The sequence below is a fragment of the Protopterus annectens genome, chromosome 13.part0 (assembly GCF_019279795.1).
Source record: "Protopterus annectens isolate FY-2018-M chromosome 13.part0, PAN1.0, whole genome shotgun sequence".
NCBI classification, from domain to species: domain Eukaryota; kingdom Metazoa; phylum Chordata; order Ceratodontiformes; family Protopteridae; genus Protopterus; species Protopterus annectens.
This window is the reverse complement of record NC_056747.1, coordinates 900,043,605-900,068,220: the sequence shown is the minus strand read 5'-3', so window position 1 is coordinate 900,068,220 and position 24,616 is coordinate 900,043,605. Positions and strand designations below refer to the sequence as shown.

Below are 24,616 nucleotides of genomic sequence, written 5' to 3'. Positions count from 1 at the left end.
CTATGCAGTCCCTGACTACCGACGACACTTCCTTGGCGGTGTCTTCTGTAACCGAGACCGCAGGTACCTCGGCCCTTACTCAGACTACAACCACCGAAGCCACTGTGAGTGTTGAGCCTCCTAATGTGGACAGGTCCACTTCCACCCAGGGTGTCTTTAGACCCTCATCTTCCTTTTCCATTAAGGCCTTTACTAAGTCCAAATCAGCCATGCATTTCAAGAGGCCTGTTGCTCAAGGCCCATCCCCAGGCCCCATGCCTAAAAAGCAGATGCTTAAAATGACTGAGGATTTAATTACTCTTTTCAGGGGTTCCCAACCCCCTACAGACAAGAGACCCAGAGTGGAGGAAGATTCTCCCTCTTCTGAACAGGGCTCCATTTTCTCAGAACATTCTGATGTAGAGGAACACTTGTACTCCCTTTATGAAGATTCTGATGCAGAACAGTCCATTCCTTCTGTATCTCCCCCAGAGGATTTTTCTTTTGGGGAAACCTTGCACACCTTGAGGGAACACTTCCATTGGGAAGGCCAAGACTTTTCTGATTCCAAGAAAAGGCTTAGGGAATTTCTTTTGTTACCTCAACGCAGACCTCTGACTATACCTCCTGTCTTGGACATACTTGATGATGTTTACTCGGAGGCTTGTCTTAATCCGGATTCCCTGCCTCCTGTCCCAGTCAAACCTGATAGGTACTACAGAGTTCCTAACTCACACCAATTTCTTTTCAAAAGCCATAATGCTGACCCTGAAACCATTTCTCAAGGCCCCAAGGGAATGAAGGCCTCTACTGCCAAGAATCTACTACCTTTTGAAAGAGAATCTAGATCCTTAGAAAGGTGGGGAAAAAAGGTATACACCTCGGCCACCCTAGCCATGAGGGCCTTAAATTGTCAGTTCCATATGCTTAAATATCAGCAGTTTCTGTTATCACAATTAAGAAATAAAATGTCTCAACCTGAACAACCAGATTTGAAGGAATTGCAGGATATGATGCATAGTGCAGAACAAGTGGGTAAACACACCTTACAATGTGGCTATGATGTTAGAGGCCTCAAGTAGAGCTGCTGTTACAGGATCAGTCATTCGTAGACATGCCTGGCTTAGGGAACAAAGCTTGCCTGATCATGTTAAAGCTAGTACATCCTTTTGTAAAGGAGCATCTAGTAGTTTATTTGGTACTAATGCTGAGGAGATACTACGGAAAATGGAAGAAAAAGCTAAATCTATGCAAACTGTCAAGGCTTTTCTACAGGTACAACCACCTCGTTTTAGCAGAAATTGGCCTTCTAAAAACTGGTCCTTTCCAGCCACGGACAAGCCCCAAAGAGGTAGATCCAGGCGCACAAGGGGCAGAGGACAATCTCAAGGATCATATAGAGGCAGACAATGGCAAACTCCAGCACCAAGAGGTGGCGAAAACAGTGCACAACAATACAGAAAACAAACCCAATGACTTCCTCCTTTTCATGCCAAGCAAGTCTCAGCTGGCAGCTCCCTTGGGAGGAAAGCTGGCATTATTTACAAGAAATTGGCATATTATCACAACAGACAAATGGATCCTGGACATTATAAACAGAGGCTACAGATTTCATTTTCACACACTTCCAAAAATGAGAGGCATGCCAAACCTGCCACACAATCAAAGGGCAGAGGCACAAATACAAATTTCAAAACTCATGGACATGAAAGCTATTCAAGAGGTACCTACTCACGAACAAGGTCAAGGTTTTTATTCCAGACTATTTCTGGTACCAAGGAAAGGAACCGACTGGAGACCCATTTTGGACTTATCCATCCTAAACACATTTCTACTCGTACCAAAATTCAAGATGCTCACATTACAGCAGCTTCTTCCCATGCTGGGCAAGGAGTTTTGGCTGTAACAGTGGACCTCAAGGAGGCATACCTGCATGTCCCAATCAGACAAAGCTGCAGAAGATACCTCAGATTTCTTGCAGGTTCAATCCACTATCAATTCTCTGCATTGCCCTTTGGCTTATCTACTGCGCCCAGAGTATTCACGAAATGCCTGGCATCAGTAATTGCCTACTGCAGACTTCAAGGGATACAAACTTACCCTTATTTGGACGACTGCCTGATCCAAGCGGACAGCAAGCACATACTTCTGGAACATCTAGCTTGTGCAACACGGCTACTGAATTCTCTGGATACACAATCAACAAAGAGAAATCCAGGCCAACACCATCTCAGAAAATAACTTTCCTGGGTGCCAACTTGGACACAAACACCCAGATGGCCTACCTTATGCCAGAAAAACAGGGGCAACTAACTCAGTACTTCAAAATACTAGCAAATTGTACCAGGCTTACTGCAAGGAAAATCCTGCAGGCTCTGGGCTTCATGGCATCTTGCATTCTTTTAATCCCATGTGCAAAGTTGCATATGAGAACTTCAATGGTACCTAAAAAACCTATGGTCTCAACACAGCCACAATTTGGAAACAATAATACCAATAATTCCATGTTTGCAAAAGGAATTTCTATGGTGGGCCCAAGCATGTCAAACAAACACAGGCCTCCCATTCTGCAAGCCTCAAGCAAATCAAGTCATCACAACAGACGCCTCAGATTACGCCTGGGGGGCGCACATGACAGGCAGGTGCATTCAGGGCAAATGGTCCCAAAAGGAAAAGCACCTTCACATCAATCAAAAAGAAATGCTAGCAGTGATCAATGCAATTAACAGCATTCAAGGACCTCCTGCATCCAGGACAATTATTGATAAGAACAGACAACACCACAGTAATGTGGTACATAAACAAACAAGGAGGAACACATTCATACCCCCTGTGCAGACTAGCCATGACACTTTGGAACTTGGCTCTGGAATGGCAAATCGAACTTCAAGCACAGTACTTGCCAGGTTTGGAAAACATGCTGGCAGACAATCTAAGCAGAAATATGACAGATCTGCACGAATGGAAGTTGCATCCTCAGGTGTTTACAAAGATAATCCAAGCGTGGGGGAGGCCAGACATAGATCTCTTCGCCTCCCACAGGAATCATCAATTGGAAAAGTTTTGTTCAAGGACCTTTCATCCAAAGGCCTGGAGAGTGGACGCCCTTTCATTCAGTTGGACAGCATGGACAGTGTACGCTTTCCCACCTCTGCCTCTTCTGCCCAAGGTGCTCTTGAAAGCAAGAGCAGACAGACCGAAGATGATACTGATTGCTCCAGACTGGCCAAGACAGCACTGGTACCCACTCCTGAGGAGCCTAACACATACTCCTCCCTGGCCTCTACCTCTAATGCCACTTCTGCTGACTCAGCACAGCTGCAAAACTCTTCACAGTCAGCTGAAAACACTCAATCTCGCTGCATGGAAAATTCCTTAACACCACAACAGACCCTACTCTCCAAAGAGGTGCAGGACGTCATTCTGGAGGCCAGAAGGCCATCTACTAGAAAGGCTTACTCCGCAAAATGGAAACGGTTTTGCTCTTGGAATGAGAAAAAAGGCCAGGACCCTAGAAAACTGAATTTGCTTCAGGAATTACAGTATCTAGCTGAGCTGCTGAACAGTGGACTTTTATTTTCCTCCATAAAAATCCATGCCTCAGCCATTTCTGCAGAATTCAACACGGATCCACTGTTATTCTCTCACCCACTTTTAAGACAGTTCCTCAGAGGGGCTAAGAATATAAGACCACCAAGGAAACAACCAGTGCCAGCCTGGGATCTTAATTGCATTCTAGAAAAATTAACATTGCCTCCCTTTGAACCAGCTGCCTCAACAGATTTGCAATATTTGTCCTGGAAAACAGCTTTCCTTCTGGCCATTACCTCAGCTCATAGGGTTTCGGAACTACAAGCCCTCATGGCTGTGCAGCCCTTTCTCATCTTCCATCAAGACAGGGTTTCCCTTCGAACCAACCCGTCATTTATGCCTAAAGTGGTATCCAGGGTAGCTTTAAATCAAGCCATACACTTACCTACCTTTTACCCCAATCCTCAAAACAAAGGGGAAGGGCTGCTGCATTCCTTAGACATCCATAGACAGCTACATTATTATTTGGACAGAACAAAGCCTTTCAGAAAATCAGAACAACTTTTTGTGTCCTATGCTGTAGGAGCTCAAGGGAAGCCTGTTACCAAACAGACAATTTCAAAATGGATAGGCCACTGCATACGATTTTGTTACTCCTATCATGGGAAATCTGTCGCTACAGGCATCAGATCCCACTCCACCAGGGCCACAGCTACCTCTACAGCCTTCCTCAGAGGAGTTCCTACCAAAGATATTTTGGAGGCAGCCACTTGGAGTTCTGTGCATACCTTCACAAAACACTACCACCTGCCTTTATATTCCAAAACTAGAGCAGGCTTTGCCACTGCTGTGTTGCAGGGCATTCTGGCTCATCCCAGTTCCACCTAGTGCCTACCACCCTGTGTGTAGCTTTGGGATTCTACCCATATGTGATTACTGCAGCTGTATGCACGATGAACATAGTACAGTTTTGTACCTACCATAAATGTAAATGCTCGAGTGCTAATACAGCTGCAGTACAGGTTTCCCTCCCTCCTTCCCCTCTTGGTAAAGGACTAGTGGCTAACACCTCCTCATACAACCTAATTTGGGTTATCCTCCTATGGTGTATTTGCTTGCAACTACTGTTTTTTTGATTACATTGCATTGCTTGAATATATTTATATATGTAATTTATGTATTGCCCTCCTTCTGGGGGCACCTGACATCTGGGGCAAGAAAGACTGAAGAATATGGCGTCGGCTGTGTCTTATATACCCCTGTCACACTGACGTCGGGAAAGAAAGCGACAACAACCGACGCTGGACCTAGACTTTGGAATTCGGCCGACCGAGGACCCGCCTGACGGCAGAGAACCCATATGTGATTACTGCAGCTGTATTAGCACTCGAACATCTACATTTATGGTAGGTACAAAACTGTACTTTTACTCTTAAGTAGGAGCATTGTTTTTCCTGTTAGCCAGGTTGGTGTCTGTTCGAGGTGCGCATATAAATAGTTCTTACTCATGGCTAAATCTTCATGCAAAGATGTTGATGCTTTTAACCAGAAGTTAGGTACTGAATCTGGGCCTGGGATTTTCCAATTAGAGGCTTTTCTTAACTTTGTTTCATTCTCTCTGGCTTTTACTTCATCCCATTTCATATCCTGCACCTCAGTCCATTTAGCATCTTTGTTATGTTACACAGGATGTTCATAAATACTTCTCCAAAATGTTTCTATTTCTTCTTTTTTGGTGGTCTTTCAATTCCTTTTACCTGGTTTCCCAATTTTCTATAAAACTTTTTTGGATTATCAAATTGCTTATTTTGAACGTTTCCTTTATATTTATCTGTGTATCATCAACATTCTTCTGCCTGTGCTGAGATTTTTTTTAGTTTATTTGCAATAGTGCATGATGTATCCTGAGATGTTCTAATACTGCACATTGCTTTTATCATGTCTGTCTTTCTAAGTATTTTTGATCTGTTCCCTCTTCTATACTTTTCTAACAGTGACACTTCTTGTCTTAATTGCTTTATAGTTTTCTCTATTTGATACTTCCATGATGGTATTGCATTTCTCCCCTTCCTTTCCCTCAATGCCCTGTGTTCTTGTGGTAGAACTTATCAGTAATTAATTTATCTGCACAGTAATAAATCCTGTTTACTTCTGTTATATCACATGGATCTCTATGGACAGTCCTAATTACTGTGTTCATTTGTTTTATCAAACGTCTGACTTTTTGGATTTCATTGACATTCTGCAGTGTATTTCTTTCCTTGATCTTATCTGTCTCAATTAAATCAAGAAGCTCTTCTCTTAACTCATTTTCTTCTATACTGAGGACACATTTTTTTGTTTTCTATTTCCTGCGGGCATTTTGTATAAAGTTCTGTAACATCTTCCTGTGGCACATTCTCTACAGTTTCATCCCGTGCTATCCATTGTGCTGTGTTATGAGAACTCACTGGCCTACCACTCCTCAACATTGACTGTCAGTTTCCACAGTTTCCTGATGTTCTTCATGTTTCACTGTTGCAGTCATTACATTTGGGTTATCTGCTTGCAGTAGCCCTCAGTCGGCCTGATTAACAAAGTCTTGGGTCCTGCATCGGATGCTGTCCCTTCTTCCATGACGTTAGGTCATCAGGGGTATAAAACGTGCAGCCGATGCCATTACATCAGTCTTTCTTGCTGTGCAGAAGCAGTTCGCAAGTGCCGGTCGGCCGACTTCTGAAATTTTCATTTTCGAGTTTCAGAACCAAAGTCTTCAACTAAAGCTAAGTACCCCGTTGGGGAAACTTTTTCTTGCTCCTTACCGATGTCACTAAAAGTTAATAATTGAATTACTTGTGGAAAGCAAATACCTCACAAAGATTTTCATTCGTACTGTATTCCTTGCATGGGCCCTGACCAAGATGTACCTTGCTGTCGGTTTTGTGCTTTATTTAATCAGCGCATTAGCTGTCTGTATATTTTCACCTCTAAATATTTCGGTTCTCTGTTTAATTATCCAAAAATGCTGTAGGTTAGCCATCTGACTACCGGGATTCCGAAAAAATGCAAAGATAAAGACAGAGACAGGCCGCCTAGGTCCATAGCTGCCAACGACACTTCTAAGCCAGTTTGCCGGTACTCAGGTGCTTTCGCAGCCCCTGATACCCACCACTTCTGATTCAAAGGCCTCTACTGAGACCCATTCAGAGTCGGGTATGCCACGAGATGCTTCAAGTGTGGAACCTGCGGATGTCTCTACCTTGGATGGGTCCGGAGCCACTGTGCAGGCATCGGCTTCTGAAGGTGTATTCTGGCCTACGGACTTGAATATTAAACACTCTTCCTTCTTCATTTAGGCCTAAATCTCGAATCATGCCTAAGAAACAGACGCCCAGGCCGCATGCCTAAAAAAACAAATAAGAATGGCTGAAGATCTTATAACTTTAATCAGGGGAAGCCAACCTCCCCTTTCTAAGAGATCTAGGACTGAAGTTGTTTATGGATCTTCTGACCAGGATTCTGATTTTTCTGATTCTTCTGATGATCTGGATTTGCCCTTATCTACTTATGAGGATTCTGATGCAGATGACTCTATTCCCTCTGCTTCCCCTCCAGAGGATTTTTCTTTTGGTGAAACCTTACATACTCTAAGGGGGCATTTCCTTCCACTAGGAAAGCCATGATTTTTCTGATTCAAAAAAGAGGCTTAGGGATTTCTTACTCCTGCCTCAGCATATGCCTTTAACTATACCTCCTGTACTAGACATTGTTGATGATGCATTTTCGGAATCTAGTTTGGCCCCTTATTCTTTGCCTCCTGCTCCCAGAAAACCTGACAGATATTGCAGGGTTCCTGATTCACACAAGTTTCTTTTTAAAAATCCTTTTGCGGATCCAGACACTATTTCACAGGGACCCAAGGGCAGTAAGGTTTCTACTGTTAAGTCCCACCCCTTCTGATAGAGACTCTAGGGCACTGGATAGATTGGGTAAGAAGGTTTGCACTTCTGCAACTTTGGCCATTAGGGCTTTAAACTGCCAGTTTCATATGTTAAAATATCAGCAACATGTTATTGGGTTGCTTAAACAGAAAATGATTTGTGACTGTGCTGAAAATTAAAGAATTACAGGATTTAATGCATTCTGCTGAATAGGTTGGTAAACATACTTTGCAATGTGGATTTGATTCATTAGAGGCCTCTTGCAGGGCTGCTGTTACTGGGTCTGTGCTCAGAAGGCATGCTTGGCTTAAGGAGTAGTCTTTGCCTGATCATGTTAAAGCTAAACTGTTGGATGCTGCCTTAAATCAGGACTGCTGTTTGGCAACAAAGCTGAGGAAGTTCTTAAAAAGATGGAAGATAAAGCGAAATCTATGCAAACTGTTAAAGATTTCTTGCAAGTTCAGCCTCCTAGATTTAGTAGGCATTGGTCCTCTAAGAATTGGTCCTTTCCAGCCCCTTCCAGGTCTTCTCAAGCCAAACGCAGACACAGCAGAAACCCCAGATTTCAGTCCTAGGGGACACACGACAAAGCAGTGGGGGATTTCCGCACCCAAATCTGGTAGTAGTAAGACTCTCTCCTATGGAAAACTGTCTCAATGACTTGTTTTTAAAACATCCAAGCACTTCCCAGCTGGATGCTCCTTTAGGCGGAGGGATTGGTCTGCAGGCCAAAAACTGGGAACTCATTACCCAGAACAAATGGGTTTTAAATATAGTGTCTCAAGGATACAGATTTCATTTCCACACATTACCAACACCAAGCGGGTGACCAGATCTACCCCCAAATCACTGGGCAGAGGCCCAAAATCAAGTTCTCTCTCTCTTAAGCATGGGGGCTATTCAGTTGGTACCAGAAGAGGAAAAGGGACAACGTTTCTATTGGAGACTTTTCCTGGTACCCAGAAAAAGCAGTACATGGCATCCTGTCCTAGACCTTTCTACTCTAAACACCTTTCTGGTGATTCCAAAATTCAAAATGCTGACTCTTCACCAACTGCTTCCTATGCTAGGCAAAGATGCATGGTTGGCAACACTAGACTTAAAAGAAGCATACCTGCACATCCCTATCAGGGAGTCTTGCAGAAGATACCTACGCTTCAAAGCAGGCTACATGCACTATCCGTCCTCTGCACTGCCCTTTGGCTTATCTACTGCGCCTAGGGTATTCACAAAGTGCCTAGCTCCAGTCATTGCATTTTGCAAGCAAAGAAATATACCCATACCTGGACGATTGTCTAATTCAGGCTTGAATACAACTTCCCAGCTGGCTTTCCTCATGCCAGAGAAACGGATTCATTTGACAACCTACTTCAAACAAGTAGCCACAAAAACCCAGCTATCTGCAAGGCAAATACTGCAAGCCTTGGGGTTCATGGCCTCCTGCATTCTTCTAATTCCATATGCAAGGCTGCATATGAGGAAACTACAATGGTATCTCAAAAGCTTATGGTGTCAACTTTCACAGGATCTAGAAGCAATGATTCCTATCATACCTTGCCTACTCCTAGAGTTCCTTTGGTGGGCAGAGGATTGCCACCAAAACAGGGGACTACCATTCACACTACCCTCTGCCGCCCAAACCTTAACAGACGCATCAGACTATGCATGGGGTGCTCGCCTGGCAGGGAAGTGCATTCAGGGCAAATGGAACCCAAGTTAAATGCACCTGCACATAAATCAAAAGGAAATGTTAGCTGTACAGAATGCTCTGACAGGCTTCAAGGACCACATTCTTCCAGGACAACTAATGGTAAAGACGGACAACACCACTGTCATGTGGTACATAAACAAGCAGGGGGGTACACATTCTTACCCCCTCTGCAGACTTGCCATGGCATTGTGGAACACAGCCTTGAGCTGCCAAGTGCACCAAGTGCATCTACAAGCTCAATTCCTGCCAGGAAAACTAAATACACTGGCAGACAGACTAAGCAGAAACCTCATGGACCCACATGAGTGGAAACTGGAACCAAGAATTTTCAACATGTTGACAAGCAAGTGGGGGAGCCCAGATATAGACCGGTTTGCCTCCCCCCAGCACCATCAATTGGACAAATTTTGCACAAGGATTCCCCACAAGCTAGATGGAAAGTGGATGCTCTATCCTTCAGCTGGAAAAACCTATCAGTTTATGCCTTTCCTCCACTGCCTCTGCTCTCCAAGGTACTACGAAAGATCAAACAGGACAAGCCAAGGACGATTTTAATTGCACCAGACTAGCCACGCCAACACTGGTACCCCATCTTGCGCAGTGTGTCACGCTTGGCCCCATGGCACCTGCCTCAGACTCCTTCCCTGTTGTCTCAGCATGAGAACCAGATTCTGCACCCTCAGCTGCAAACCCTGAACCTAGCAGCCTGGCTAATTACCTAATCTCTCCTTTACCATCCCCCAGTAAATCAGTGATGGATATCATTTTAGAAGCAAGGAGGCCTAGTACTAGAAAATCTTGTGCTGCAAAATAGGAATAAATCTCAAGGGATGAGCGCAGCTGTGCCCAATTTACCTCCGATTCTACAATACTTGACTGAGATGCTTCATAAGGGCTTGTCCTTTTCCTCTATCAAAATTCATGCCTCAGCCATTTCAGCTCATTACAGCACAGAGCCTCCCCTCTTCTCTCACCCACTGCTCAAGCAGTTCCTCAAAGGGGCTAAAAATTTAAGGCCACCCAGGAGAGCTCCAACTCCAGCCTGGGACCTTAACTTTGTCTTGGAGAAACTCACTCTTCCTCCTTTTGAGCCAGCTGCTACTGCAGATTTAAAATTCCTTTCCTGGAAAACAGCTTTCCTTTTAGCAATCACTTCTGCAAGAAGGGTATCTGAATTACAGGCCCTTATAGCAGTGGAACCTTTCATCATCTTTCATGTGGTAAGGGTGTCCCTCAGAACTAATCCCTCCTTCATGCCCAAGGTGGTATCCAGTGTGGCTCTTAATCAGTCCATGCATTTGCCTACCTTCTTTCCTAACCCACAGAACAAAGGGGAATGGATACTGCACTCCTTAGATGTGTGCAGACAACTTAGATTCTACTTGGACATGACTAAACCTCAAAGGAAATCTGAACAACTGCTGGCGGCATTTGCTGCAGGGACAGAGGGGAAAGCTATTTCAAAGCAAACCATTTCAAAATGGATAGGCCACTGCATTCATTTCTGCTATAAGCACTATAAGCACCACGGAAAACCTATCCCACAGGGCATCCAACCCCATTCAACCAGGGCTGCATCTACCTCCACAGCCTTTCTCAGGGGCGTTCCTACCAGGAACATCCTAGAAGCTGCTACCTGGAGTTCTGTACATACTTTCACCAAGCATGATCATTTGCCAATTTTCTCTAAATCCAGAGCTGGCTTTGCCACCGCAGTCTTGCAGGGTCTTACAGCTGATCCTAATTCTATTTAAATTCCTCCTCCCAACCTTAGCTTTGGGAATCTACCCAAATGTAATGACTACAACAGTGAAACACGAAGAACATAGTACAATTGTGTACACTTACCATAAATGTAGATGCTAGAGTATATTCACTGTTGCAGTCCTGGTTATCCTCCCTCCAGCCCCCTTTCTTCTTTTGGCTGTACCTCTACTCTCCCTTACTATGCTCAAAAAGCTTGTTGGTGTATTTGCTTTTTTGTTGGAGGTATATCCTTGTAATTATAGATTTAATTGCTTCCCATTAGGGGGGCACCTGACATCTGAGGCAAACAAAACTGATGTAATGGCGTCGGCTGCATGTTTTATACCCCTGACGACCTGACGTCATGGAAGAAGGGACAGCATCTGATGTAGGACCCAAGACTTTGTTAATCAGGCTGACTGAGGGCTACTGCAAGCAGATAACCCAAATGTTATGACTGCAACAGTGAATACACTCTAACATCTACATTTATGGTAAGTGTACACAACTGTACTTTTCTTCCCTTGTCCAGTTTCAAGTGATCATAATGTTCTGTATGGTTATTGTTATTCTCTTTAAGTATCTGCATCCAAATTCTAAGTCTCTCTCCTTGTTTCGTGAGTCCCCCCCGCATTTCATCATCATCCTTTTCCACTTTGAATTAGAAGTTTCTGCTTGTGCTATGTATAGGAGCCTTAACTGTGTAGCTCTGAAATACCCCTTCAAATCGGGTAATCCCAAACCACCTTGTTCTGTTTGAAGAATCAGCTTATACCACTTGACTCTTTGTCTTCCCCTGTCAGATAAAAATCATTCAGCCCTTTATAAATTGTTATCATCAACTTCTCCTTTGGTTGATAAAAATATGCCCGACCAGTGTATAAAATAAAAGGGATTAAAATATTTTAACTGCTTGTATCTTGCTATCCATATCCATATAACAGAGCTTCCAATTTCTCAGTTTTTGTATTTTTTTTTTGTTTAGTCTCTTCCTATATATTCTTAGCTGCCACACCAGAATCCTTTAGTCCATAAGTCCATACCCCTAAGTTTTTTCTTTTTGTCATGTCCCCATAAATATAGATATTGCTGAACCAGTTCATGTGTGGCTACATAATTTACAGCTATTGTCTTTGTTTTTGCTTCATTAATTTTGCATCTCAAAAGTAAATGTTCTACAACACTTAAATGTTCTTTTCTGGTGTAACTGTATACAGTAAATTATAAATTTAATAATGTAATAAAGTATATTTTTTCAAAAATCCATAAAATCTTTAGTTAATATAAGATATGTAAGGGCACTGGTTTTCCTGGCTTTATTTGTTTTTTATATGTCTGAGTGCATGTGTGGATATATATTTTATTAATTTTTTATATATATATATATATATATATATATATATTTTTTTTTTTTTTTGATACGTATATATGTCATATTTCATTCTTGTCATTTCATCATGACATGCCGCAAGTTGCGGAGATATTGTATATTCTCTTACAATATGTTGTTTGTATACCTTAGTTTCATTCACATTTTTCAGTAAATTACGCTATAGCGTCTGCTAGCTGGTCAAATTTTATTTTTATCTTGAGTCATTTGCGTGGTTTATTTAGGAGAGTAATGTGTTGTATATACTTTAGTCCCATTCATATAGTCTAGTTAACTACAGTATAGAATTCGACTGCTATTTAATGATGTATTTTTATCTTGATGACAGTCATTTCAAAAGCATTAGGCTATAACACATGGATTGTTTTTATTGAATTTTGATCATATTGATTATGATGGAAATGTTAGTATTTACGCCTTATAATTGCACATTAATGATATGTAATGACGTCAGTACGAGCATGCACCAATGATTTGATGAGATGTCTTATTTAAATGTTTTTAACATTGTAGTAGTTGTCTGATGAAGCCTACCAGGTGAAAGCGCTAACTGTTTATTAAATCTGGACTGTTTTACCAGCCCGCGTACCTTTTATCGATTTGTCTTTGGAAAGTCTGGTTTATAACGATTGATTGGAGCCACCATGTTTGATTCCTGTGGATGTTTTTTGTTGTATGGATTTTTTAATTTATATTTTGGACCACAGGAGCCTTTACCCCTTGGTGCTGTATTTGTTTTTTTGTTATCTACATTGCATTTACTACGTTGTACCGAGGGGGCATGGCTGCAACAGGAAGTGATGTTGTGGAACTACCGTATACGCCACACGTTAATGAAGTGAGGGATGAGAGGCAGACGCGTTTCCAGGAATGCGTCTTTAGTAAAGAGAACTTACTTCTGCTCCATGAACCTTCTATTGTTAATAATGTTGATGATACTGATGGCATACATTTGGCCGGCCTTAGCGATGAGCTCAATAGACTAGAACTGGATTTTTTGAAGCTCAATCGGATGCAATTGCAACGCCAGCATTTTGAAGTCTGCCTGGAGAGGAAAATAGTTCCGAGGGGCTTGCGCAGCATGAAAATGCCGGCAACAGGTAGTTTACATGCAGAGCTGTTATATCAATGGCAGCAGCTGAATTTAGAACTCAGCTTTAATTATATGTGACTATTGAATGACTTTTTTGGTCCTGAGGAAGATAAACTGAGGGACCGTTTAATTAAACAACAGGAAATGATTATACTGAAATATCCTACTACAAGAGCTGAAGTAGGCATGGACAAATTGTTGGACAATGTCAAATTATATGAGAAGAGACTTTTAGAGCAGAAGAAAAATAAAATTAATAGGGATGTCAAAGATTTTAAACTAGGCCACGTCTTTACTTGGCCTAGGGGCAATAACATTGTTAGTAGTGATGCTACTGCTCCTAACCAACACCTCATGGAAGATGTTAATGTTGTTAGATCCACAATGTCAGTTAATACTATTGATGCTCCAGTTCAAACTAATGTATTTGCTCAGGGAAATGCAGATAGCTTAGCAGTGGGATCCCTTGACATTCTGGCACGGTGGATAATAGAGTTTCTAAAGACAACAGTGTTCTTCCTGCTGATAATATGAGGGTTGCATCCGGTGGATAATAGAGTTTCTAAAGACAACCGTGTTCTTTCTGCTGATAATATGAGGGTTGCATCTTCTAATAATGAACAGGTAGTGAGAAGTAAGACCGATATAGGGTCCGTTCCACCGACACGGGTACAATCTGATTGTCATATTTCAATCCCTTTCCTGATGGACACTTCTCATCAGGTACAGAGACAGAGGTCATACAGCAGGGGGAGAATGAAGAGGAAGGGCTCGGGAGGCGAACACACGGGACCCACTTTAAAGAAAATGTGGGAACGCCTCCCGAATCCTTAGTTATTAACCTCTCCAGTAGGACTCTAAGTAGGTATGAAGTAGAAGTTTTTAATAAAGGGTTGACATTTATACCCACTAAGGCCAGTGATTTGACTGACTCTATTTTAGATGTTGGGCATTTTGCACGTAACGTTTTATTGAAATTAGAGTTTGGGAATAATAGTTTCAAAGGAGGTACAAGAATTTTTCGAAATCAGAGTACTTATATCCCTCCACCTCATCCATTAGTTGATACATTCACACAGTTAATAGAACAAGATATTTATAGCTTCAATAATGGAACAAATAGGAAGCGAAATTTCAATAACTTAACGTTTCAACAGAGGAGGGCTCTGTCTCACTTAATGAGAGACACCTCAGTAGTTATACGACCGGCAGATAAGGGCGGTCCTATCGTCCTGATGGATAAGGATGAATATTTAGAACGTATGACCGCAATGTTGAATGAGGGTATGTTTTACACAAAGATAGAAAACAATGATGTTATGATTAAGATTTTTAAGATATACGACATGTTGGATGATTTATATAAGAGCAATGATATTAGTTTAGATTTGTTTAAGTTTCTAAGGGTTAATAAACCTCTGATACCAACTATAAGGGGTCTCTACCCAAGGTTCATAAGTCTTTGCATTCACCACCGTTAAGACCAATAGTGGCTGGAAGAGGATGGGTCACTGAACCTTTGTCCCTTTATTTAGAACATTTCTTAAGACCTATGATAGATGCTAATCCCAATATTTTAAGGGATAGCAAACACTTCTTATTGGAATTATATACCTTTATGAAGGGGATGAATGAGCGTGAACCATACATCCTTGTTACAATGGACATTGAGCCTCTTCACTGTCATTCCTAACGATGAAGGTGTGATACAGGTACATCGGTATATGACTGTACATTCGGGGTTGAAACCCGAGGAAGTTGGCCTTTTGACTTTATTGTTTTGTAAAACAATTTCTAAAAACATATTTACATTCAATAATGATATTTATATACAAAATGATGGCATAGCTATGGGCACTTCATGTGCCAACAGCTACGCCAATATAGTGATGGCCGCTTGGAAGGAACAACATCTGTTTACTTTACAGGAGTATAGATCCAATGTGGGGTTCTACAAACAATTTGTAGACGACCTCTTCCTGATTTGGAGAGGTAATGAAGTTGATTTACTGGATTTTGTCTCCGTGGTGAATGGATTAACTTCCTTTCTTGAATTTACGGTTGATTTCTCGAGGCACAGGATTTCATTCCTAGATGTAGACATAGAAAGGCTGGGTAATGGGTTATTGAACACTGCTATACATCGGAAGGTTTGCTATAGGAATACACTACTACACAGGGATAGTATGCATCCCCCTTTTGTATTTAATAATGTAGTGAAGGGCCAGGCTATGAGGGCCTCTAGACTCAATCCTACTTATGAAAGCTATAGTAAGGAATTACACGATCTTAAGGAGAGATTGATGAAGAGACATTATAATTCTAATGAGGTAAACGGGGCCATTAACTCTGTTGATCAGCTGAGGACCATCAGAGCTAAGCCTTATTTTTCAGATGGTGTTACTGGGAATATACAAATACAACAACAGGATGGCAAGAACTATTTAAGGGTTCCTATGTTTTACACTACAGATGCAGCAGTTGTTAAGAAAACCTTTGAGAAATATTGGGACACACTCCTATTAGATGAGAACATCAATAGAATAGTAGGACCCAAGCCTTCCTTTGTCTATAAGAATAGGAAGAATTTGAAACAACTCCTGTGTATTGGCCTTTAAATATGTTGGACCAATATATGACACATGATCAGGTTAATACGAGACCTTGTAATGGGTGTAACCAATGTCGATATATAGATTTAAGATGTACATTTATACACCCCACTACAGGTTATGGGTATGTTTTTCATACAAATACCAACTGTCAAAGTGAACATTTAGTGTATCTTGCTAGATGCACCTCATGCGAAGCCTTCTATTTAGGGAAAACGAATAGAAGGTTACGCGAACGTATTAGAGAGCATGTATATCATATACGTATTGGGACTGATTCTAACACATTAGCTAAACACAATAAAGAGTTAGGTGAAATGCATACTTTTTTATTTTCGGTTATTCATTTTGTTAAACTGAATGATCGTGGGGGCGACATTGAGACTCACACTGAGGAATGTGAACTCAGGTGGATCGTTAGAACTAGATCAGACAAGAAACCAGGTCTGAATGATAAAGCCTCCCTTAAACCCATTTTACAAAATAGAAAACCAACAGTTTCTGAGAGGATCGCTCCACCACTCTTTAGTTAATATAAGATATGTAAGGGCACTGGTTTTCCTAGCTTTATTTGTTTTTTATATGTCTGAGTGCATGTGTGGATATATATTTTATTCATTTTTTTATATATATATATATATTTTTTTTGATACGTATATATGTCATATTTCATTCTTGTCATTTCATCATGACATGCCGCAAGTTGCGGAGATATTGTATATTCTCTTACAATATGTTGTTTGTTTACCTTAGTTTCATTCACATTTTTCAGTCAATTACGCTATAGCGTCTGCTAGCTGGTCAAATTGTATTTTTATCTTGATGACAGTCATTTGCGTGGTTTAGGTTATATGATGCATTTCGTTTTCATTATTTAGGAGAGTAATGTGTTGTATATACTTTAGTCCCATTCATATAGTCTAGTTAACTACAGTATAGAATTTGACTGCTATTTAATGATGTATTTTTATCTTGACAGTCATTTCAAAAGCATTAGGCTATAACACATGGATTGTTTTTATTGAATTTTGATCATATTGATTATGATGGAAATGTTAGTATTTACGCCTTATAATTGCACATTAATGATATGTAATGACGTCAGTACGAGCATGCACCAATGATTTGATGAGATGTCTTATTTAAATGTTTTTAACATTGTAGTAGTTGTCTGATGAAGCCTACCAGGTGAAAGCGCTAACTGTTTATTAAATCTGGACTGTTTTTTACCAGCCCGCGTACCTTTTATTGATTTGTCTTTGGAATGTCTGGTTTATAACGATTGATTGGTGCCACTGTGTTTGATTCCTGTGGATGTTTTTTGTTATATGGATTTTTGAATTTATATTTTGGACCACAGGAGCCTTTACCCCTTGGTGCTGTATTTGTTTTTTGTTTTTTTTATAAAGTATATTTTTTACTAAAGTATGTATGCAACAGTTAACTATTTATTAAATTGTTTGGCATTAATTGTAAGGTTTTGATGAACTGTCTCATTAGCCTTGCTTGTATGTCTTATTCTATTACTCATAAACTATATGCAACATTTATCACCAGTGATAAAGATGCTATTCCACTAAATGTGATTTAGCTTCATGCTGTTTGTATTCAATTTCTTGATAGTGTTTGTCCTGAATATTCCATTTGTGAATTATGCGAAGCTGGTACCTATGCACATGATCCTAATCATGCATTTTTGAAGCTGCGAAGGCCAAGTCTTTCAGATGGAGTTGGACCACAGATGTTCTCCGTAGTTTCACTACCACCTGTAGATAATCAGAGGTAGTTGCTTCCTTCCTTTTTATTTTCTTTGATAAATATATGTAACTGGTGTGGCATTATATTTTGACATTTAAAACTGAAGTCCTTATCTGACCCTGACAGTTTTCTGCATCGTAATTGGTTCACTTTTCCACAACATAAAGCCCTTTAACTTTAAAAACCTGATAAATTTCTTGTGTACTGATATTGAAGATTTTTTTTTATTTGGCATATTTAATGGACAGAGGTTATGAAATGCACATCACAACATGTTTTATAGTAGGACATAATTGTACTTTTTTTTTTTTGCACAAGCATATCAAAGCTCATTTGTATTGTTTTTAGCAGTCAGTCAGGTACTCTAAAGATATATTGCTCTTTTTAGGTGTAACCTGTACATGTCAAGTATCTGGCAGAAGATCTTATAGTGTGCAGCATAGTACATGGTAACATGAAAGAACATAATGGTTAGCCCTGTGGATAAGTTATATAGTAGATAGTTGTACAGTTTGCATGTTAACAGAATCCTTAACTTATTTCATATTCGCTTCATGTTTCTCCTGCTCTTTGTGGAAGTTAGAGTGGCAGCAGACTAAGCAGGAGAGACCCTACTTTCATTTTCCCAACAAAAATGTAAGATTCCTTGTCCTTGGGGAGCTCTATATATTCCTGGGCCAGACAAAACATATAATCACTTAAGCATGTCTTGGGTCTGCTCCAGGACTTTCTGTTAGTGATTCATGTCCAGAACAACTCCTGTTTGAGCCTCCTAAAGGGCATCCTTTTAAGATATCCATAAGCTTTGTTTTCTTCAGAGTCACAGTGACTCTGCTTAGACATGCTTCCTAGATCTTCAGGATGTCTGTCATGGTATCCACCATTGTAGTACTTACTAAGATTCCTGCCTGTGGAAGCCTGCTGGCTGGTCTGACTTCCAGAGCTCTTCACTCTTCCCTTCTTTTGGTCTAGTACACTCACTCTCACTCAGACCTCCGGTACATTGATTGTATAATCAGATATTGGCAGCTGCCTTCTTCTGATCATTCTTGCAGTTTGATGAACTAATCTCATCCAAGGTTGTGTTAGTCTGTCATTTCAGCCTACTTCCATAGTTTTACACAAGTACCCCAATGGGTAAAAAATTCTTATCTATCTTGTGTGTTATCATAGGCTAATTGTTACTAATTCTTTTAGTTAGATCTCCGTGTCTAACAAAATTAATAACTGCTTTTGATGTAGAAAGCAAAGTCTTTCTAAAGATTTTCCATGAATTGCATTTTTTTTTGCCTGGATCTGGAGAACGATTTGTCCAAGTTTTCTTATATACAGTGGATATAAAAAGTGTACGCACCTCTGTTAAAATGTCAGGTTTTTGTGATATTAAAAAATGAGACCACAGTAAATCATTTCAAAACTTTTCCCACCTTTAATGTGATCTATAACCTGTACAATTCAGTTGGAAAAACAAACAAATCTGTTATGGGAAAAAATATAAAAATTAAAAAACGTACAATAAGCTGGTTGAATAAGTGTGCACACCCTTAAACTAATACTTTGTTGAAGCACCTTTTGCTTTAATTACAGCATTCCGGCTTTTTGGATACACACCTGCCATCAGTTAGAGACTCTGATTAACCCCAAATAAAGTTCAGATGTCCTAGTAGGATTTTCGTGACATTTTACTCAGTTGCCTGCTACAGCAAAAGCCATGGCTCGCAGAGAGCTTACAACGCATCAATGGGATCTCATTGCTGAAGGGTATCAGTCAGGAGAAGGGTGCAAAAAAATTTCCACAGCATTGGATATACCATGGAGCACAGTGAAGATAATCATCAAAAAGTGGAGAAAATGTGGTGACATTGCAAAGAACTGGACATCCCTCCAAAATTTGTGGGAAGACCAGATTAAAACTGGTCAGGGAGGCTGCCAAGAGACCTACAGTAACCCTGAAGGAGCTGCAAGAATTTATGGCAAGTACTGGTTGTGTACTACGCATGACAACAATCTCCCTTATTCTCCATATGTCTGGCCTATGGGGTAGAGTTGCAAAACAGAAGTCTTTTCTCGACTCAAAAAAAATCCAGACACGGCTAAAATTTGCAAAACAATACATCAAGTCTCTCAAAAGCATGTGGGAAATTTTGTTATGGTCTGATGAAACCATGGTTAAACATTTTGGCCACAATTTCAAAAGGTACGTTTGGTGCAAAAACAACACTTTGCATCTCCAAAAGAACACCATCCCCACGGTGATGCATGATGGTGGCAGTATCATGCTTTGGGGTTGCTTTTCTTCAGCTAGAACTGGGGCTTTACTCAAGGTGGAGGGAATTATGAACAGTTTCGGGTACCGGTCAGTTTTGGCCCAAAACCTTCAGGTGTCTGCTAGAAAGCTGAAGATGCAGAGGAATTTCACCTTTCAACATGACAGTGACCTCAAGCATACATCCAAATCAACAAAAGAATGGCTTCACCAGAAGAATATTAGTTTTGGAATGGCTCAGCCAGAGCTCAGACCTAAATCCAATAGAAAATCTGTGGGGTGACCTGAAGAGGGCTGTGTACAAGAGATACCCTCGCAATCTGACAGATTGAGTGCTTTTCCAAAGAAGAGTGGGCAAATATTGCCAAGTCGAGATGTGCCGTGCTGATCGACTCCTACCCAAGAAGACTGAATGCTGTAATTAAATCATGTAATTAAATCAAAAGGTGCTTCAACAAAGTATTAGTATAAGGGTGCGCACACTTATGCAACTAGCTTATTGTACTTTTTTTTCCCCCCTAACAGATTTGTTTGTTAATTGTACAGGTTATAGGTCACATTAAAGGTGGGAAACGTTTTGAAATTATTTATTGTGGTCTCTTTTTTTTTTTATCACAAAAACCTGGCATTTTAACAGGGGTTTGTACACATTTTATATCCACTGTACATCCTTTGATTGAAGGACCATAAAGGGTGAAATCTCTCCAGGAGTATTTTTCTGTGAAGGAGGTCATCTGGTACTGATCTGCCATGTTGTTCTCCAACTCTTTCTGTGACCAGTATAAGAAAAAGAAGTACTCTTAAGTATTTGAGAGTGAAGAAAAGTTGGGAGGCCTGTGATAACTTCAGATTTGTATAGCCCCCTGGGCAAAAGCATGCCTCTGTCAGAGATTCACCTTCATTGCCCCTTGACCCAGTGTTTGCTACTGCCATAGCTCTTGGTATGACCCTTTTGGAGGCTGCTATGCTGTTGGCCTGTAGAGCATCATTATGAAATAAAACCTCATTGCCATCGAGCTTCCAGTAAGGCAGCAGCTAGACTGAAAATAAACTAGTAAATGACCTCCTAGGAACTCTGAACAGAAGCATGTGCCACCTACGAGATGATATCGGAATAAAAAAAATCAGAAAAGAAGTGAGTTCAGATAATGTGCAAGTAGCTGCATTGAGTCTTGACAGAAACAGTTTAGAGAAATGACTTAGAAACACAGATCGCATGATTACTGAAAGGGATAATTCATGTACTTCTTTAGAATTTGAAATGGATCAAATGCATGTGAAAATCTTAAAGGTAAATGATACCCTGTTGGAATATGTGGTCTGTAATAATGGAAGGATGCAGGAAATTGATGCCACTGTCTGGTCCCTTTGATACTTTAATTTCACTGCAAACAGCTGAAAATCAAATAGAAGATAAAGTTATGGGTTAGGAGATGATTCTAGGAACTGCAGCAAAATGTACAAGAGGACATATGTAGAGAGTACTTTAGGTTTATGGCATTCCTGTGATTATTTGAAATGATCCAATTTAACAAGTGGGCTGAAATTCCACTTCAAAAAAAAATTTATACTGGGTGCATAGAGTTAGTATACCCAGTTTGTAAGCCTGGAGACAGCCAGTTCCTTATTGTTAAACTCCAGACTTTTTAACTCAAAGAAGATATCCTGTCCCGGCTTTGAAAAAAAGCATACAGTTTTAAAAGTTGGAGATACAAGGATCTATGTTGACAGTGGTTATTCTGGTCAGACACGCAGCAGAAGAAATATTTTTATTCCCACCATAAAAACTTGTAGTGGAAGGCACCTGAGATTTCAACTCTTGCACCCAGAGTGTTTTAAGACTCTTCTGTTCTTCGAGTCTTAAAACCTTTTTGGATCTGCAATAAGCAATCCAGGATTTTCAGAAGAGAAATATGCACCTAAATGAAAGGGTGGGAACTAGAGATAGAAGATCAAAGTGGTAAAACAACAAAAGCAAATTGCTCAACCAGTTTTGAAAGATTCCCATTCTAAATTATCATCTTCCAAAGATGGGGGGGGGGGTTAGGTTTTCCAAACTTTTATCTTTATTACTTAATTGTTTTGGCAAATAAACTTTTGTCCATTTCTAAAATGAATAACATTCACAATAATAATACATCTAATTGGGTTAGGATTTGGAATCAATATATTATATCCAAGAACATAAACCCTGATGCCTTTCCTTTCATATCTACTGATATCTTGAACACCCTCAAAGTCTCGATTTTCCTAAAACATAAGATCAATGCATTACAGGAATTATTAAAACTAATCAAAATGGATAAGATTTCATATATACTTCAACCAATTCACCTGAACCCAAATTTTAAGCTGGATAATACATCATTTAACCTTTCAAATTATCCCCTTATAAAAAATATTAAGGTTTGGACATTTCTGAAATATAAAGACGTGTCCCTGGCTGAACTACATAAGATTCTGAATGTCAACTGTACTTATACTACAATACTACGCCAAATAAGGGATGTGGTTATGAATAATCGCAATCTTATGATGCCAAGAGAACAAGATCTCAATAATTTGGAATTGATAATTAAAACATTATTACTACCTGAGAAAGTGTTGTCAAAATCTTATAATTTATTAACTAAATTAATACAAGATTCGTCATGTCTTTTCTCGAACTTTTGGGTTATTCATAACCCTTATTTAACAGACTACCAAAAACTTTTGGCCATTAGAAATACTCTGGAATACTCTCCTTTCAAGAAATTGGTTTATACCCAACTGATGATTAATAACAATGCTTATTATACTCCTTCCAAACTTAACAAATTTGACGTGAACAAGTCTCCATCATGCCCTTGTTGCTCTTTTCCCAAAGCCGACCTTTTACACATTTTTTGGTATTGCCACTTTTCACATAAACTTTGGACTTTCTTGAAAGTAAGGTTACAGAAAATGGGGTATCATAAATCCACTTTATCATGGGAAATTGCAATCTTACACATTCCCATGATTCATCTCTCTAAATTGGATACTCATGTGCTGGTATTCATTTGTTCTCTTATTAAACTGTACATTACCAAAAACTGGCTTGATCGCACTAAATTAAATTGGAATGCTTTTAGAACAATGGCATATTTGTATATTTATGCACACAAAACTATTTGGAAGGGTCCTAAGAAAAGGGTTTTAAAGAATAACGTTTTAGAGAAGGTCCTCTTCATTATTAATAGTGATTAATAGTTATCATATTCATTGTCACAATAACATTATGTGGATTTATTTACTCTCATACTTCACTTTCTCATATTGGCTATAGTCTCCTTTCATATTTTGATTCTTGGTTATCAATTGTATATATTGTATATATTGTTAGATATTGTTTTGCTCTCACCTTCATGAGTTGAAATGCATTATTACAAGGTGTATAAATTCAATCAACTCGTATATGATAAGATTTATAATGTTTTGATGTTTTGTTTTGTTATGTCATACTTTATAAATCAATAAAAAGATTTTTGAGAAAAAAAAAAAAGATTCCCAACCAAGCCATTTGCATTTTTCAAGAAAGACTCCTTCAGAAAACAGAGATATGCAGTAACTATCCAGAAGATAAAGTGACATGGTTCGAAAACTGCAATCTGTAAATGTGAGTTAAGCTGGAGTAAGTTTCTTTCACTGTTAGTCTAAAGTTCGGACTTTGCATTTCATAAATTCTTGTTTTTCAGTCTGATGCAGGTGATGAAACTGAACCTCAAATGATGGTTGTATTTGAAAATGTGAGAAATGTAACTTACTGAAAAAGATTGTTACATATAGTTTATATGTGCAAATGCTATTAGAACAGAAAATAACATCAACAAAATGTATATATGTTCCAATCAAAGGGTTAAGAGTCTGTAACTAGCAAAAGATTGTGTGGTAGGGAAGAGAAAAGAAAGTTAAGTGGGACTCATGGATAACAATGTTATGTAAGGTTCGGTTATAGGTTTGACATTGTGTACCAGTTATGTGCTGCTGCCATCATATTTTTTGTGATGGCTAGCTCAAGTCTCTGCATGTGTCTTGAGCACAGAGTTAAGCAACAAAACAAATACCTTAAGACTACATGCCAGAAATGTCTGCCGAGTCCAACACAATGGTTTAAAATTTGCTCCACATTTTAAATTCTCCAATTTTAGGGAAAGTAAAATGGGCTAGCATAATAAGTACATTGAGAAACTTTAATTATTTTGGAGAAAAAGTGGGGTTGGGATTTAAGAGGGAATGACTACATCTGCCTGGTATAAACTTGTGATGTCCTTCTATTCTCATGTTGCATTATTCATAACTGTTGGGAGGTTTCTGCCTGCAGCACCGGACATCCGGCCAGTATACCAAAGTCTTAGGAGCAGGGGTATATGTGACATTTGATGTCAGAGCCATAAACCGATGTTGGCTGTAAAGGTGACGTCTGCATGTACCCACTACAGAACTTTTCTGACACTGTGATCTTTGGACCTCTGATTGCCAGCTTCGGGAAGCAGTTTGCTTGTTTGACGGCCATCCGCAGCAGATAAGTACCCTTTGGGTTTTTTAATTATTCCTTCGCTTTTCAGAAGTACATGTCAACTAAAAAGGGG

General features: G+C 39.8%; 1 protein-coding gene across 3 annotated transcripts in view; it reads left to right on the top strand.

Annotated features, from left to right (window-relative positions):
• NBR1 (NBR1 autophagy cargo receptor) overlaps positions 1 to 24,616 on the top strand; it is a 1,427,595-nt gene that overhangs the window by 187,410 nt on the left and 1,215,569 nt on the right. For all 3 annotated transcript variants that reach the window (XM_044054653.1, XM_044054654.1, XM_044054652.1), the window contains exon 8: positions 17,606 to 17,764. In XM_044054653.1, coding sequence (XP_043910588.1) covers positions 17,606 to 17,764 — 159 coding nt within the window. The remainder of the gene's footprint in view (positions 1 to 17,605; positions 17,765 to 24,616) is intronic.